Source organism: Carcharodon carcharias, chromosome 8 (assembly GCF_017639515.1).
Source record: "Carcharodon carcharias isolate sCarCar2 chromosome 8, sCarCar2.pri, whole genome shotgun sequence".
Classification (NCBI taxonomy): Eukaryota; Metazoa; Chordata; class Chondrichthyes; order Lamniformes; family Lamnidae; genus Carcharodon; species Carcharodon carcharias.
The window spans coordinates 140,042,623-140,056,177 of NC_054474.1; the positions used below are offsets into that span (position 1 = coordinate 140,042,623).

Below are 13,555 nucleotides of genomic sequence, written 5' to 3' on the forward strand. Positions count from 1 at the left end.
GGATAATGCTACAAGGAGGTTGTTAAGTAGGACCAGCTGAGTGCCCAAAGATGAGGCTGAATTCAAGAACTGAAATAACTATTGCTGAAAAAAGAGGCGTGTAGAAGCTGTTCGTCTTGATGTCCTGATGAGTGCAAAGCGAAAAGCTTTGACATGTCTCTTTCTTCAGCAACAGTCAAGTTCTGTACTACTAAATGATTATTTAAAATGACCATATATCCTGTTTATGTATCATGAGTCAAACTCCCAATGCTTACAGTAACTAAAGCAAAAACACACAGCTACTTTTTTGAATCACAGGAATATTGGTCTGATTATTTATGTTGAAATTATCATTCTGGCTTCACAAATCTCACTTTATTATTTTATCTTGTGTCGCAGTGGGTAGCGTCCTTGCCTCTGAGCCAGAAACCCCAGGTTCAAGCTCCATGGCTTGATAGCAAGGAAGGTGTGTTCATAACGTAGCCAGGCAAGTTTGAGTATCAACCTGCAAATCCTCCAACACACGTCAATGGCAGGCAGTAAGAGCTGGAGAGATTCTTGGTCAGCCACGTGATGAAAAGAACGTTGGAAGCTCCATCATCACTATCCATAGCACCAGACTACAAAATGCATTTAAAAGTGCATGTTGCCAAAGCAACTCGGATTCTGAGTGAACTGTAACACACCATCATCTATGACACTTAAGAGAATTAACAAGTACTTACACTACACACTCATAATGGTTTTCCCTTGATGCGATATGCAGAGGAGAGTCACCATGCATATTTACTGCAGTTAGATCAGACTTTGCATTCAAGAATATCTCAGCAATATCCACACACCCTGAGAAAGCTGCCCAGTGCAAACAAATATTCTCTTCCTGTGCAATGAAAATAGGGAGAGAGCAAAGCTTTTAAGTTATGCTTCAGCTTCAAAGAACCTTTAAACGAACACTGGAATCTTATTATTTTGCAATTCTTAGCGAAAATTTCAAAGGTTTTCCTCCAAAAGCCACTCCAAAATTACAACTAAACATTGGCACTTTTTATCAATGGTTTCTAAGGAAAGGTCATAATAATATGAGCACAAGTAAAAGACCATCAAGATACCAGTATTATTGCTGAAAAGAAAAAGTTAAATCAAGTAAGAAATCAAGTTGTCTTCAAGGAACAGTTGTATGTGACTTTAGGTTTTCTGGTAGAAAAGGCAATAAAGGTTTAGCGTTTTTAGGACAACCTAGTGTAGCATGTGCTGGGAAAAGCCTCTATTTTCTTTTGTGCAATGTCCCTTTAAGAACAAAGTATGCTGCAGAGTACTATGAAAGAGGGTTAATTCGTTTCCTGATTATGATATCAGCAGGTCCCAAGAAATGGCGTTGCCATGGGGACAAACAGCTAAGAAGTAAAGAGCAAACTGAAAGCTAATTGCAGTGGGGTGGGTCAGCCTGTTTTTCTTGTTTGGCTGTTCAGAAGACTGGGAATTTGAGAAAAGAGAAAACAAGCAAGGTGGAACAATTTTCTGTTTGGCAGTCTTTGAACAGATCCTGGTGTTGAAACAGGTCTCTGAGAATAGAGCAGAAACTGTGTTACTATGTGTGTCATAGAGTTGGAAAGGACAGAACACTGAAGACAGGAAAAGCGAGATATTGTGGATTGGACAATACCCACTGCTGCTGTTTAGTGGTACCAGAGCCCAGCAGTCTGTTTAAAATGGTCAGGGAATGGAGTTTCTGGGTACTAAGTACCAGTGGGACTGCGGTGACCCGAGTGAGAGGGTTTTGTAGACATGCACGTTGTCGGTGGTAACAGTCGCCGGGTACTTCGAATGGAATAACCGCTGCTGCTGAACGCAGCTCAAAAGTCAAACAGGAAGTGAGAAATTTTACAAGACGGAGGCCAAGTTGGAAAGACTGTGAGATTACACATGGCCCCACATCTGTACAAGAAGTAATGCAAGTGCTTGTAACTATATGAGGCGTTTGTTGTATCAATTTTTTAAAGCAAAATTTACCTTTTCATTTGAAATACCTTTCAGCCATTAATTAATGTTTGAATTATGTTGATTTTGCTTGGTTTGTTACAGTACAAGCTTTAAAAAGTGAAATCTTGCAGGCAGTTTTCTTTTTGTTGTTGTTGTGGAGGTTCCTTTATTCTTAAAAGTTCCCTGTCTCTACGGGGATCGTAACACATACCACGTTTACAATATACTGCAGCACAAAATTAAAGCACATGCCCGTTTAAAAAAAAATTACCTGTTCAGTGAAATTCTGACAATCACTTTATAAGGGAAATATATTCTAGGGATGAAGGAATGCAATTCCAATGCAAAGTATGTTTTCTTGTTGTCTTTAATACTATTAAGTCAAAATGGCACTGTATTTCTAGAGGGATGTTCCAGGTAAAGGGAGGCCATGTCAACATGCAGCTGTCACCATACTTGAAATTGGTGTACCATCCTTAAATAATTCTCTACAAGCTGAGTACCATATACGGACAAAGTGTAATTCATGAGGTGTGATATGTTAACATTTCAAAATGTAACTTATGTTGATGCATTTCACCATAGGCACAGCTCTACATTTTTAAATGGGTTTGCAATTTGTTTGACTAACTGCTCATAAATGTCACTCAGAACATTTATCAACATTGACAAGCCTGTTACACTTATGAACTCTGCCTGGACAAAATAATTTAAATGCTAATTGCTTAGGAATGACATCCAGCAACAAGGAAAACGAAGCTTCTAAAACAATATGATATTTAGCAGACATAGGTCATGATCTAATAAGATAAACCATATGCAAAATAAATCTCCCCTCATTCTGACCAAACAATGTGCCTCAAGGGCTGCAGTTATAGCACCATAGTTTTCTCACATCAACTATGTTTTATAGAAGTGAAACTGCCAACTTAGCAGCTTAACATGGTATAAAACTGCATCCACATGTACTAAGTTAAACTGCCTAAACTCAAGTAATACAAAATTTTTACAAACTGAAAAGAGAAAGAAGACTTTCATTCCATCAACCTGTGCCAGATTGGAACCAAATCCTAGAGATAAAATGTCTATTTAAAACGTAATTCCATGATTCCCGTTATATTTTTTTAGTCTTTTTTTACCCCATTTATGCAAGTTTAGACACTAAGTTCGAACATAATGAAGCCAAAAAGCAGTTTCATCAGAAACATTTTGTTCTTCCCAAATTTCCAAATATAACTGTGTATATACATTGACTGTATAGGATTAACCTCCTTTCCGCCCAAGTGTTTAAGTAACTCACATTGTCCCTAATGTTGATATCAGCTCCTTTTGACAGCAGCAGCTTTACAATATCTATATGCTTATATTCTGTGGCCCAAATCATGGACGTCCAACCACCATCATCCTGTTCAGAAAATAAAGATAGAATAAGTAAACTGGCAAATCAAGTAGGAACACAGGAACAGGTGATGGCATTCATCCCGTTAAGTCTCTTCTGCTATTTAATGAGATCACAGCTATCTGTATGCAAGCTTCATCCACCAACCATGGTTCCAAATCCCTTAATATACTTGGCCAGCAAAAATCCATCAATCTCAGATTTCAAGTTGTTAACTGAGCTAGCATCTTTTTGCAGGACAGTGTCCCACACTTTTGCCACCCTTTGTACAAAGAGCTGTTTCCTAAATTCTCCTTAATGGCCTGGCTCTGCTTTTAAGATTATGTCTCTTTGTCCTAACTTCCCGCACCAGTGGAAAAAGTTTCAACTTATTCCATTAATTTTTTCAAAATCATAAAGACCTTAATCAAATCACTGCCCCACCACCACCTACCCACAACTTTCTACATTCCATGGAATACAATCCTAGTTTATGTAATTTCTCTTCATACTCTAAATCCTGGAGCCCTGGCAACATTCTGGTGAATGTGTGACGCACCCTTTCCTAGGCCAAATACCCTTTTTAAGGGGATGTGCCCACAACGGCACACAGTATTCTAGATTTGGTCAGGGCTTTGTATAGCTATAAGACAACTTCTCCTTTTTAATCTAGATTTCCAGTTATAAAAACATTTCATTAGTCTTTCTGAATATGTTTTTATTTCTGACTGCCTACACTTCAGTGATCTGTGGACATGGACCCTTGATCTCTTTGGAACTCCACTGTTCTTAGTCTTGACACTATTGAAAAAATATTCCGATCTATTCTTTTTTGGTCCAAAATGGACGATCTCAGATGTAACTGCAGTTTTGTCCACACACTTAATCTACCAATGTCTCTTCGTAATTTTATGCTCCTGTCTATACTACTTATCAAACCACTAATCTTTGCATCTTCAGCAAACTTGGGCATATGGCTCTCTATTGTTATCCAAGCTATTAATAAATATAGTGAATAGTTGAGACCCCAGTTCAGGTCCTTGTGGGATATCACTAGTCACTTCAGTGCAATACAAACCCATACCCATTCATTCCTGCTTTTTGACTTTTGCCACCTAACCAATTTCCTAACTCTGTCAATAAGTAAGTTTCAACACCAGGGAGCTTTAATTTCAGCTCACAGTCTCTTAAGTAGAACCTTACTGAATACTTTATAGAAGCCTATATTAACTACATCCCGAGACATTCCCTTCCACAACTTAAGTTACTGTCTCAAAGAATCAGTTAGCTTCATTAGAAATGACCTACCCATTGTAAATCCATGCTGGTGTTTTCTTAACAGTTCAAATTTCTCCAAGCATTCCGTCACTCTGTCCTTAATTACAGATTCCAATTACTTCACCACAACCGATGTTCGATAAACAGATCTATAATTTCCTTGTTTCTCTCTCACTTCTCTTAAATAATGGAAGATAGATTTGAAATTTTTCAATCTATAAAATGACAGTTCCTGAATAGGGTGCTTTGGAAGATTTCCGCTAAAGCATCTGCAATTGCGCCACCTACTTCCTTTAAATCTTGGGGTAGGAAACCATCAGCTCCTGGGAATTTGTTGGTCTTTAGTGGCATTTTTTTAATACTGTTTTCTTGCTTACATTAACTCGATTGAGCTCTGGTCCTTGATACGTTAATAGCTTCCCTGGATTGTCAGACATATTATCCTCTTTCTTTACTATGAAGACTGAAACAAAGCAATCCTTCACCATGTGGAAACTTTGGGACATTTCACGTGTCTTGGGTGACGTGTATAGGAGTTGTCTCCAGCTGCCCCAGTTTGAGCTCCAGATTTCTGAGCTTGACGGGCAGCTGGAGTACCTGCGGAGCGTCAGGGAGGATTAGACTTTCTTCGATTACATAGTCCAGGAGATGGCCACCCCACAGGCTGTGAGAGGTCAAGATAGTAAATGCATGGTCATCCAGAAGAGTAGGAAGAGGCAAGTATTACAGGGGTCTTTGGGGTGTGTACCACTCTCAAAAAGGTCCTCAGTTTTAGAGACTGTTGGCAGTGACGATATCCTGATGGAAAGCATCCAAGGCCTGGACTCCAATAGGTATGGGACTGTACAGGAGGGAACAGCAAAGTATGCAATTGTTAAAGGAGATTCCATAGTTCAGGGGACAGACAGGCATTTCTGTAACTGTCATCGTGAGTCCCACATGGTGGGAGGGTAAATGACATCGCTGAGAGGATACAGAATATTCTGAGGGCTGGGGTTGTCCTCCTTGCAGCAAGGATATTAAGGGGACATTTGATACAGGATTATGACAGGCTTAGATAAGGTAGACAAGGAAAAACTCTTCCCATTAGCTGATGGTAAAAGACTTGGGAACACAGATGTAAGGTTTTGGGCAAGAGCTGCAGGGGGAATGTGAGGAAGAACTTTTTTTTTAAGCACAGCATATGGCAATGACCCAGAACCCACTGCCACAAGAGTGGTGGAAGTGGAAACAATCAATGATTTCAAAAGGAAATTCAAAGGACACTTGAAGGAAATAAACTTGCGAGGCTACAGAGATCGAGCAGGGGTGTGGGACTGACTGGACTGTTCTGTAGGATGCCGGCATGGGCCTGATGGGCCAAATGGCCTCCTTCTGTGTCATAAAAGGCTTTACGACTCTAAGCCTGCTATTTCCTTATTTTCATTTGCAATATTATCTGCACCTGTTTTTAAAGTGCCCACATTACTCCTGATGCCCATTTTTCTTCTAAAATAATTATAACAACTTTGGTGTTAATCTTGATATCTCTTGCCTGCTTCTTATATCCCTTTTTGCAGCTCTACCTCTTGTTTTCCTTCCCTACTCTTTATATCTCTCACAGTTCCCCAGATCTACATCATTTTTGCACTTTTGTATGCTCTAACCTTTAGCATTGGCCCAGACTTTGCGGTAGTAATGACAACAAAACTGACAGTGTTCACTGTCATTACTCCTCTGAAAGTGAAAGCAACTTCTGGGGTCCACACATGCACAGTTAAACATGGAAATCCTGAAGCTGCTTTCAGTGATTCTATGCCTCTCCATAGGGTGCACTGTTGAAGTGTCCACAAACTGCAATCAATTAGAAATCACTGAACTGTTAAGAACTTGCCTTTTTACACTATTATTAGACCTGCTGTAAAAATTCTTTCAAAAGTCACCCCTTTTGATTATATCTGGATTTTTAAAAATAGCATAAGTAGGTTCATAATTACTGAACATCCTCTCTCTGGCCCTGAAAAATTAATTTTATATTTGTGGAATGTCAAATTTCTCCAATATGATAAAAAATTACACATATTTTTAAATTTAAAAAAATATATATTTCAGGTTCTAGCTTAATCCTATGTGTATGTCCCAATCATTTATTTCGCTCTCTGTAAAATGATATTAAAAAGTGAAGGATAATCAGTGCCTTTAGCTTCCTGGTTTGCTGTCTGAGCATTCTTCAATGTAATTGGCTGCTTACCCTGCTTGATGGTGTCACTGTTGCTGGATGTCTGAAGATCCCCTTGCCTTAGTGCCAGATTCAAATTAACGTTAGGAAAGGTGAAATCTACGCCACAAAGATCGTTAGATCCTTGTGGGGAGCTTTCTTTTGAGATCAGTTGCAATTGCTATCACAAAATCTGGGACTTTATGTCATCTCTCACCTCTTTTATGTTTGTTTTATTTGGTAAAGGCAGAGCTCTTGTCCCCTAATGGGTATTTAATAATTCTGTATTAAGTGTTAGATTTGCATTTTATAATTTTCATATATGAAATTCTTTAATTTTAGAAAGCAGTTAAAAAGGAAAAACTTAAATTACATTTACAACTACATGTACCTGACATGGATGTCAGAACAAATCCACATAAATATTTTCATCATATAACGTGCAATACTCCATAATAGCTTTTGCACAAACATCTTTTTCCTTTAACATTCAGTAATACTTTAGACATTTGTAATTTTTTTCAAGCAGAATATTTAAACTCTCAAAGTAGATGTCTTAAACTGCCATTCCTATATAAAGTTTCATAAATTTTCCATATGATTGAAGTAGTATTAGCATCAGAGGTAGTCATGTTTTACCATTCAAGTTACAGTAAACTACATGAAGGATAGAGCTTAAAATATATAAGAAAACATATTTAAAAAACACTGCTTTGTACTAAAAATAGTTCCCACTTCAAACTTCAGAATAACTATTTAGAAAGAGGTTAATTGTGATTGAACTGTCATATTTTCTATTTGTCACAAGTAAAACTATAGCAGTATGTCAGTCTCCTGAGGCCATAACTTAATGTGCTTATGTTGCAAAATACATTTTCATTACATATCTTATGTATCACATTTAAACACAGTGACAATTAGCATTGGTATTTAAACTAAAAATAAAATAAACACAGCCTGGATTTCTTAGCCTTTTCTTCTATCACAAGTTACCCTCCAATTTTCTCCCTTTGCCACTTCTAAAATAACAACTTAGGCAGTTATGTAACTTGTAGGTGGTAGATCTCCAGTATCCCACCCTAGCTGCAGTGCACCGATACGCAATGATAATTGGATATTTGAGCAGAGGAGCCATCAATGCTAACAGCAATCCTGTGTTATTAGAGTTGCCAATTGTGATGTAATGTACTCCTGGTGGTTTCATCACACGACTTGCCCCCATACTCTTGCCTTACACGGCCAACATGTGACGCACTGCCTTCCTACGCCAATTGGAAAGCAAAACAACTCATTACCCAATTGGATGATGCTTGACCATCAGCCAAACAACCTTTTTCTTTCCAATTTCAATATTTTTTATATTTGGTAATGAGAAATGCTCAAAAAAAGACAAAAATATATATTTTTGTGCCCTGATGATTTTTCTCCAGGGTTGCACACAACAGTGTCCTGCAGATTGATCTTCAATTCCTGAAGATGCCAGGCCAACTCTGGAGGGTTGACAACCCGACTTGATATTTAGAAACAAGTACTTCCAGTTGGGCTCTCTGGTTATAGATCAATAATCGGAATCCTAACTTACTTTTCCCTCCATCACTGTTCTAATAGGAATTCTAATAGGAATTCTGACTAATTCAGTAGAGGTTTGGGTTACCAACCCTTCAGGGTCATCCTGGAGTCTGCAGAAATTGAAGATTAATCTGTAGGTCACCACTACAAGCAACCCAGGAGAAAAACCAAAGGGGCATTAAATCAAATTGTGTTGTTTTTCCAGTTTCTTTGAACACTTGCATTAATTATAAAATAATGGAGATAGGGAAAATAGGCTGTTTTACAAAAATCAAGATTAATCAATTAGCGTAAGGAAGAGTCTGTTTCCTTTCCAATTGGCTTTGGAAGGCAATACATCTGGAGGATGGACCAATGCTGAGAGCTTAGGTCCGGATGTTTCAAGGCAGGTGGATCATTTGGCAAATCCTCCAGGATTATAGCAACCAGATTTGACAACTGTAGTGAGTTCAGGGAACAAACATTTGACATCGGGTCTGTGGGACATGCAACTTATAACACCTACACAAATATCTGACTCACCTGACAGCTCACATCTATTAATCCTGTGGACAGAAGATGTACAACCACATCATAATGTCCCTTTTTAGCAGCCAGATGAAGGCAAGTTGAACCTTCAACATCCTGAGAACAAAATCAGAATGTAACCGTATGTTAAATGTAAAATGTTGCATAAAAATATGTAGACAGATAAATGCAGTCACTAACTTCCAATTTTTGTCCCAATAAAGTCTCAGGAATGCCCAGTAGCAGCCAACTCCAATGTCAATGAGTATATTTTCTCTTTGAATTACAGAAATCCAAAGCAATTTGACTGGCGGCATATTCAGTTATTAATAAAACTTAAAACTACTGAGAATATTCAATTTTCATAATTATTTTGCAAAGCAAAAAAATTATGAGGTAAAAAGCAAACACCATCTGCAGACTCTGTAAAGCCAGCAAGGCAGAGATTTTTTTTGACAAATCACTGTGGAAGTAAGCTGCTGAGGTCAAAGGTCAACTACAAAGGCAGCCTTTTTCTAACTAAGCACTTGATTGTGGGACAATATTAGTTTATGCAGCTTCTAACAATGTATCATTTACACTCATTTCATATTTTTCTTGGTGTAACAAAGGCCAATATCAACCCAAGAAGTTTGACTTTATAATTTTAAATTGATCTCAATATTGAAAATTAATAAATTATACTAATGCCAAAGCATGAAACAGTACACTGGATACAAGGCAATGGTTAATGGGAACTGGGTTTAAATCTAAACTTGACTGACAGGATCAAAGTCTCCTGTTTCAGTTAATTCTAAGCATCTTGTGAATTGATTTTAGATGGTTTAAACTAGTTTCTAGTCAAGCCCAAAGTACAAAACTGTCATTAATTTGTGGTCTCAACAGCCAAATAGACAGCCAAAAGTTGGTGCTCATCTTCTTGAAGCTCAGTACTTTGTTTGCAGATCTCCTATACATCCGACGCAGGACTATTTGATGCTGATATTGGTTGCCTAATACAAAATCACTCACCTCCATCAATGTTCAGTTCATTAAAAAGTTAGGTCCAACACAAAAGCTACATATCGCAGCCATGGAATATAACTGGGGATTTGTGTGTCCTGTGACCTTCAAACTTCCAGGCCATGAAATTAATTCGCATAGACAAGCCAACCTTGTTCCCTGGGGCAACAGTGTCATGGGCCACTATTTAAATGGCATCCTCAATTATTTTGGCCTTAACACATTTGCGTCCCCTGCATGTGCGTAAGCATGTCAAATTAGTGCTCTTCTGACACCACACAGCTCAACCTAATGTGATACCAGGATTCAAAATTGGACAATGCCTGCATTGTCTACTCTTGCAAAGAGCATGAAGCAGCAAGATGGGTCCTACAGGAGTGTTATTTACAGCACCAGGCATTCTAACTAAAATCTGTGGAACATTTTCTACAGTACTTTCAGGCACTATTCAAGAATGATTTTGGGGGTGTTTTGGTTGATTTGTCAGAGACTGTCGTTGCATCCTCACAGGGATGGTAAGGAAAACACACAAAGGCTACAACAGCTACAGGGGCTGCATTGACAGTGCCCCTGGGTCTGCTGCACAATAGGGAGATGGAGCAGAGGCTGCAGAGAGGGCAAGTTCTGCATTATATCCTCTGCCAAAATGGAGACAGACTTTCCATGCTCTTTGACAGGAGGCTGCCTCGTCCACCCACCAACATAGCTCTCTTCTCAGTATGCATGCCCAATCAGAGCTCTCTTGCATGCTACCACATCAAGGTCCTCAGCTAAATGCTCTGCAGCACAATGATAAGCTGGGAAATGAACTATCCTTTACCCTGGTCTGCTTGCAGCTCATTCATGCCCGATGACTCACCATGTGCTGATCCCAACTCTATGCTAGACTCCAAGGAAGGTGCAGTGCCAGTGCCTGAACTGGTATCTGTAAATGTCAGATCAAGCGAAGAGGCATCTTCATCACTGTTGTACTGCTGTTCTCTCCCTTCTACCTTGGGGTGGTTAGCTGTGCAGGTGGAACTTTTTGGTTGCCTGAAAAGAGGAACTGAGAAGTGGAAGGTTCTTGTGAGGAAGGGGTTGGGGTGGGAAGCAAGAGGTCCATGGTAACACCGTCAGCAGCTTGCTTATCATACCAGATAGCAGAATGAGGGCTATGCTTGGAGTTGAGAAGGGGTATAGGCCAGGAAGATGCCCTCATCCTCAATACTTTGTGACACTGGATGCTGCAGGTCCCGACACAGGCGGTCCCATGATGCAGAAAGCCATCTCCTTCGTAGGGCTCAGGAGATGCAGGTGTCTTTGTGCCCTGCCAGCTCTGCTATGCTACTTTCTATTGAGTGCCACCTTGTCCTGCAAGAGAGAAGGCAGAATGTCAGTGCCTGTGTAGCTAAGTGCTACACATGTCTGGGTGATATGCCTGTCACAGGTATGTGGAGGCAGTGAGAGGTGGGTGTGAGGCTGGCTGCAACAGTAAGCCTGTGAGGGCAAGATGGGGTATCTTAGGTGTAAGTCCTGAGTGGCAGGGAGGGCTTCTGGGGGAGTGATGAGGCTGTGGTGCATTACTGCGCGAGAGGTTGGTGACGTGGTGGGTTCAATGTCGTGTGAAAATGCAATCACTGACGCTGACCACCCTCGTGAGGTCACTGGACCTCTTGCACCATCGCTGCCAGGTCCTTAGAACCAGACTCCGGAATTGATCTTCCTGGTCACCTGCCCCCAATTCCTTTTGATGGAGCTCCCCACCTGACCACTAAAACCTCGAACGCAACATGAATAAGTAAGGATCTTTCTGTGTGTGCTGGTGTTCAGTTTGTGAGAATTCCCATTGCAGAAATGTTTCTTGCCATCTTCCCTTTAAGAGGCATCCTTTCTTTAAAAAAAACTGCAGGTTGCATGCACCACGCTATGTGTAGCTAAGCTACCAGCGCTTCATGCTTTGTATGTAGACCTTGCGCACAATCAGAAGACAAGAGCTGCGCTGGAACTGCAGGAATTTGCACCACAATCAACAAGATGAAATGGGTAAACAGATTGTGTCTTACCCAAGTCCATCTGCTAAATGGGCGCAGTTGTGCTGCAAATCGCGTCCCTGCAACATAAACTAAGGATGAATGAATTTCATGTTCCTCACTGCATGTAGACATTACATTATTTTCATTGCCCCAAATAATCAGGTTTGAGGAAGTATATAAGCATTTTCATAATGTTATTGGAAATTTTTGTAGAGTAATAGTGTGTGTGTGTGTGTGTGTGTGTGTGTGTGTGTGTGTGTGTGCGTGCGCACACGCGCGCGTGTGCACATTTTAATTGAATTACAGACAGCTGGTCTGGGTGCTTTGATGTGAAGAGAAGCTAGGTTTGAAATGCTAAATAGGTAAACATGGGTGAAGTTTTAGAATGTGAAGTGTAAAGGGACATTTGCATTTTTAAATAAACCAGAGTAGCTTGAAGTCAGAAGAGGGGATGAAATGTTACACTTAGCCAGAAGAAGTTAAGAAACAGTGAGTTTATTTTCCCCAAAGATTACTGGTAAAATTAATACCATGATTTTTATTTTTAGAGAGGTAGAGTCCAAAGACATAGTGAAACAATGAGAATTTGCATTCAAAGGGAATATATGTACAAAGGAGAGAAGGCTGTGTGTAAGGAAAAGCATTTTAAGATCTAATGCAAGTGTGAAAAGCCTCTAGCATCTAAGCCACATGCTGCTGTCTACAAGGAACCGAAGCTGTTAAAACTCACTTTGAGTTCGACTGTCCAGGGTGTGCACTTTGCCTGGGTCTGTTTAAATCTATGGCCTGCATTTTTCCCGCGTTGGGTGGGCTTGACGAAGTAGGCGGGGGCGATTGCAGAGCCGACCACCGCCCATAATCGGCTCCACACCGCTATTTTGCATGGGCGGGCCAATTAAGGCCTGCCCGGCTTAATACAAGAGCGGTGGTGCTGAGTGCTATCTGTGCGGACGGTGCGGGGGAGCTTCAATCTCCCTGAGGCAGCTCTGTGCCTCAGGGAGATTGAAGCAATTGCTTAAAAAAAATCTGCAAACATTAAAAATTTAATGAAACATGTCCCCTCATGTGACTGTGTCAACTGAGATGGGACATGTTTTTATTTTCCATAGAAACTTTTTATTTAAGTAGTAAAAGCTTTAGGAAACCTCATCCCGCTCGTGGATGAGATTTCCTAAAAAAACGTAAAGGCCGCTTGGCCTTTTTGCCTGCCCGCCAACCGTAAGGTTGGATGGGCAGTGTAAAGTTGAAATTAATTATTTTGTTAATGGCCTTAATAGGCCTTTCAACTGGCGGCAGGCACGCAGCCAACTCTGGTGCACATCCGCCAAGCGAAATATCGCGAGACGGCGCAAAGATGTCCGGACGCACGCCTGACGTCACTGCGTGTCATTTTACGTTCTGGCATATCAGGCCCGCCCCCGCACGCCGAAAGTAAAATTCTGGCCTGTGTGTTTTACTGTTGCCTTATGGAAGTGTAACTGGGAGTTAGATTAACTAGGGGAGCTAGGAGTTACAGTGGTAATTTGTAAACTTATGTATGTGCTTAAAATCATTCTTTTATTTAATAAAGATTTAATTTAGTTTTGTAAGAAACCTATAAGACTTGTTACTACTGAATTCAAGGCATGCGTCTCAAAATAAATACAAATT

General features: G+C 40.1%; 1 protein-coding gene across 14 annotated transcripts in view; it reads right to left on the reverse strand.

Moving 5' to 3' along the window:
- ehmt1b (euchromatic histone-lysine N-methyltransferase 1b) overlaps nucleotides 1–13,555 on the reverse strand; it is a 171,579-nt gene that overhangs the window by 41,570 nt on the left and 116,454 nt on the right. For 12 of the 14 annotated variants that reach the window (XM_041192991.1, XM_041192994.1, XM_041192999.1 and 9 more), the window contains 3 exons: nucleotides 8,907–9,008; nucleotides 3,263–3,367; nucleotides 708–862 (listed from right to left, as the gene is read on the reverse strand). In XM_041192991.1, coding sequence (XP_041048925.1) covers nucleotides 708–862; nucleotides 3,263–3,367; nucleotides 8,907–9,008 — 362 coding nt within the window. The remainder of the gene's footprint in view (nucleotides 1–707; nucleotides 863–3,262; nucleotides 3,368–8,906; nucleotides 9,009–13,555) is intronic. The other 2 variants (XM_041192997.1, XM_041192998.1) reach the window with 2 other exon arrangements.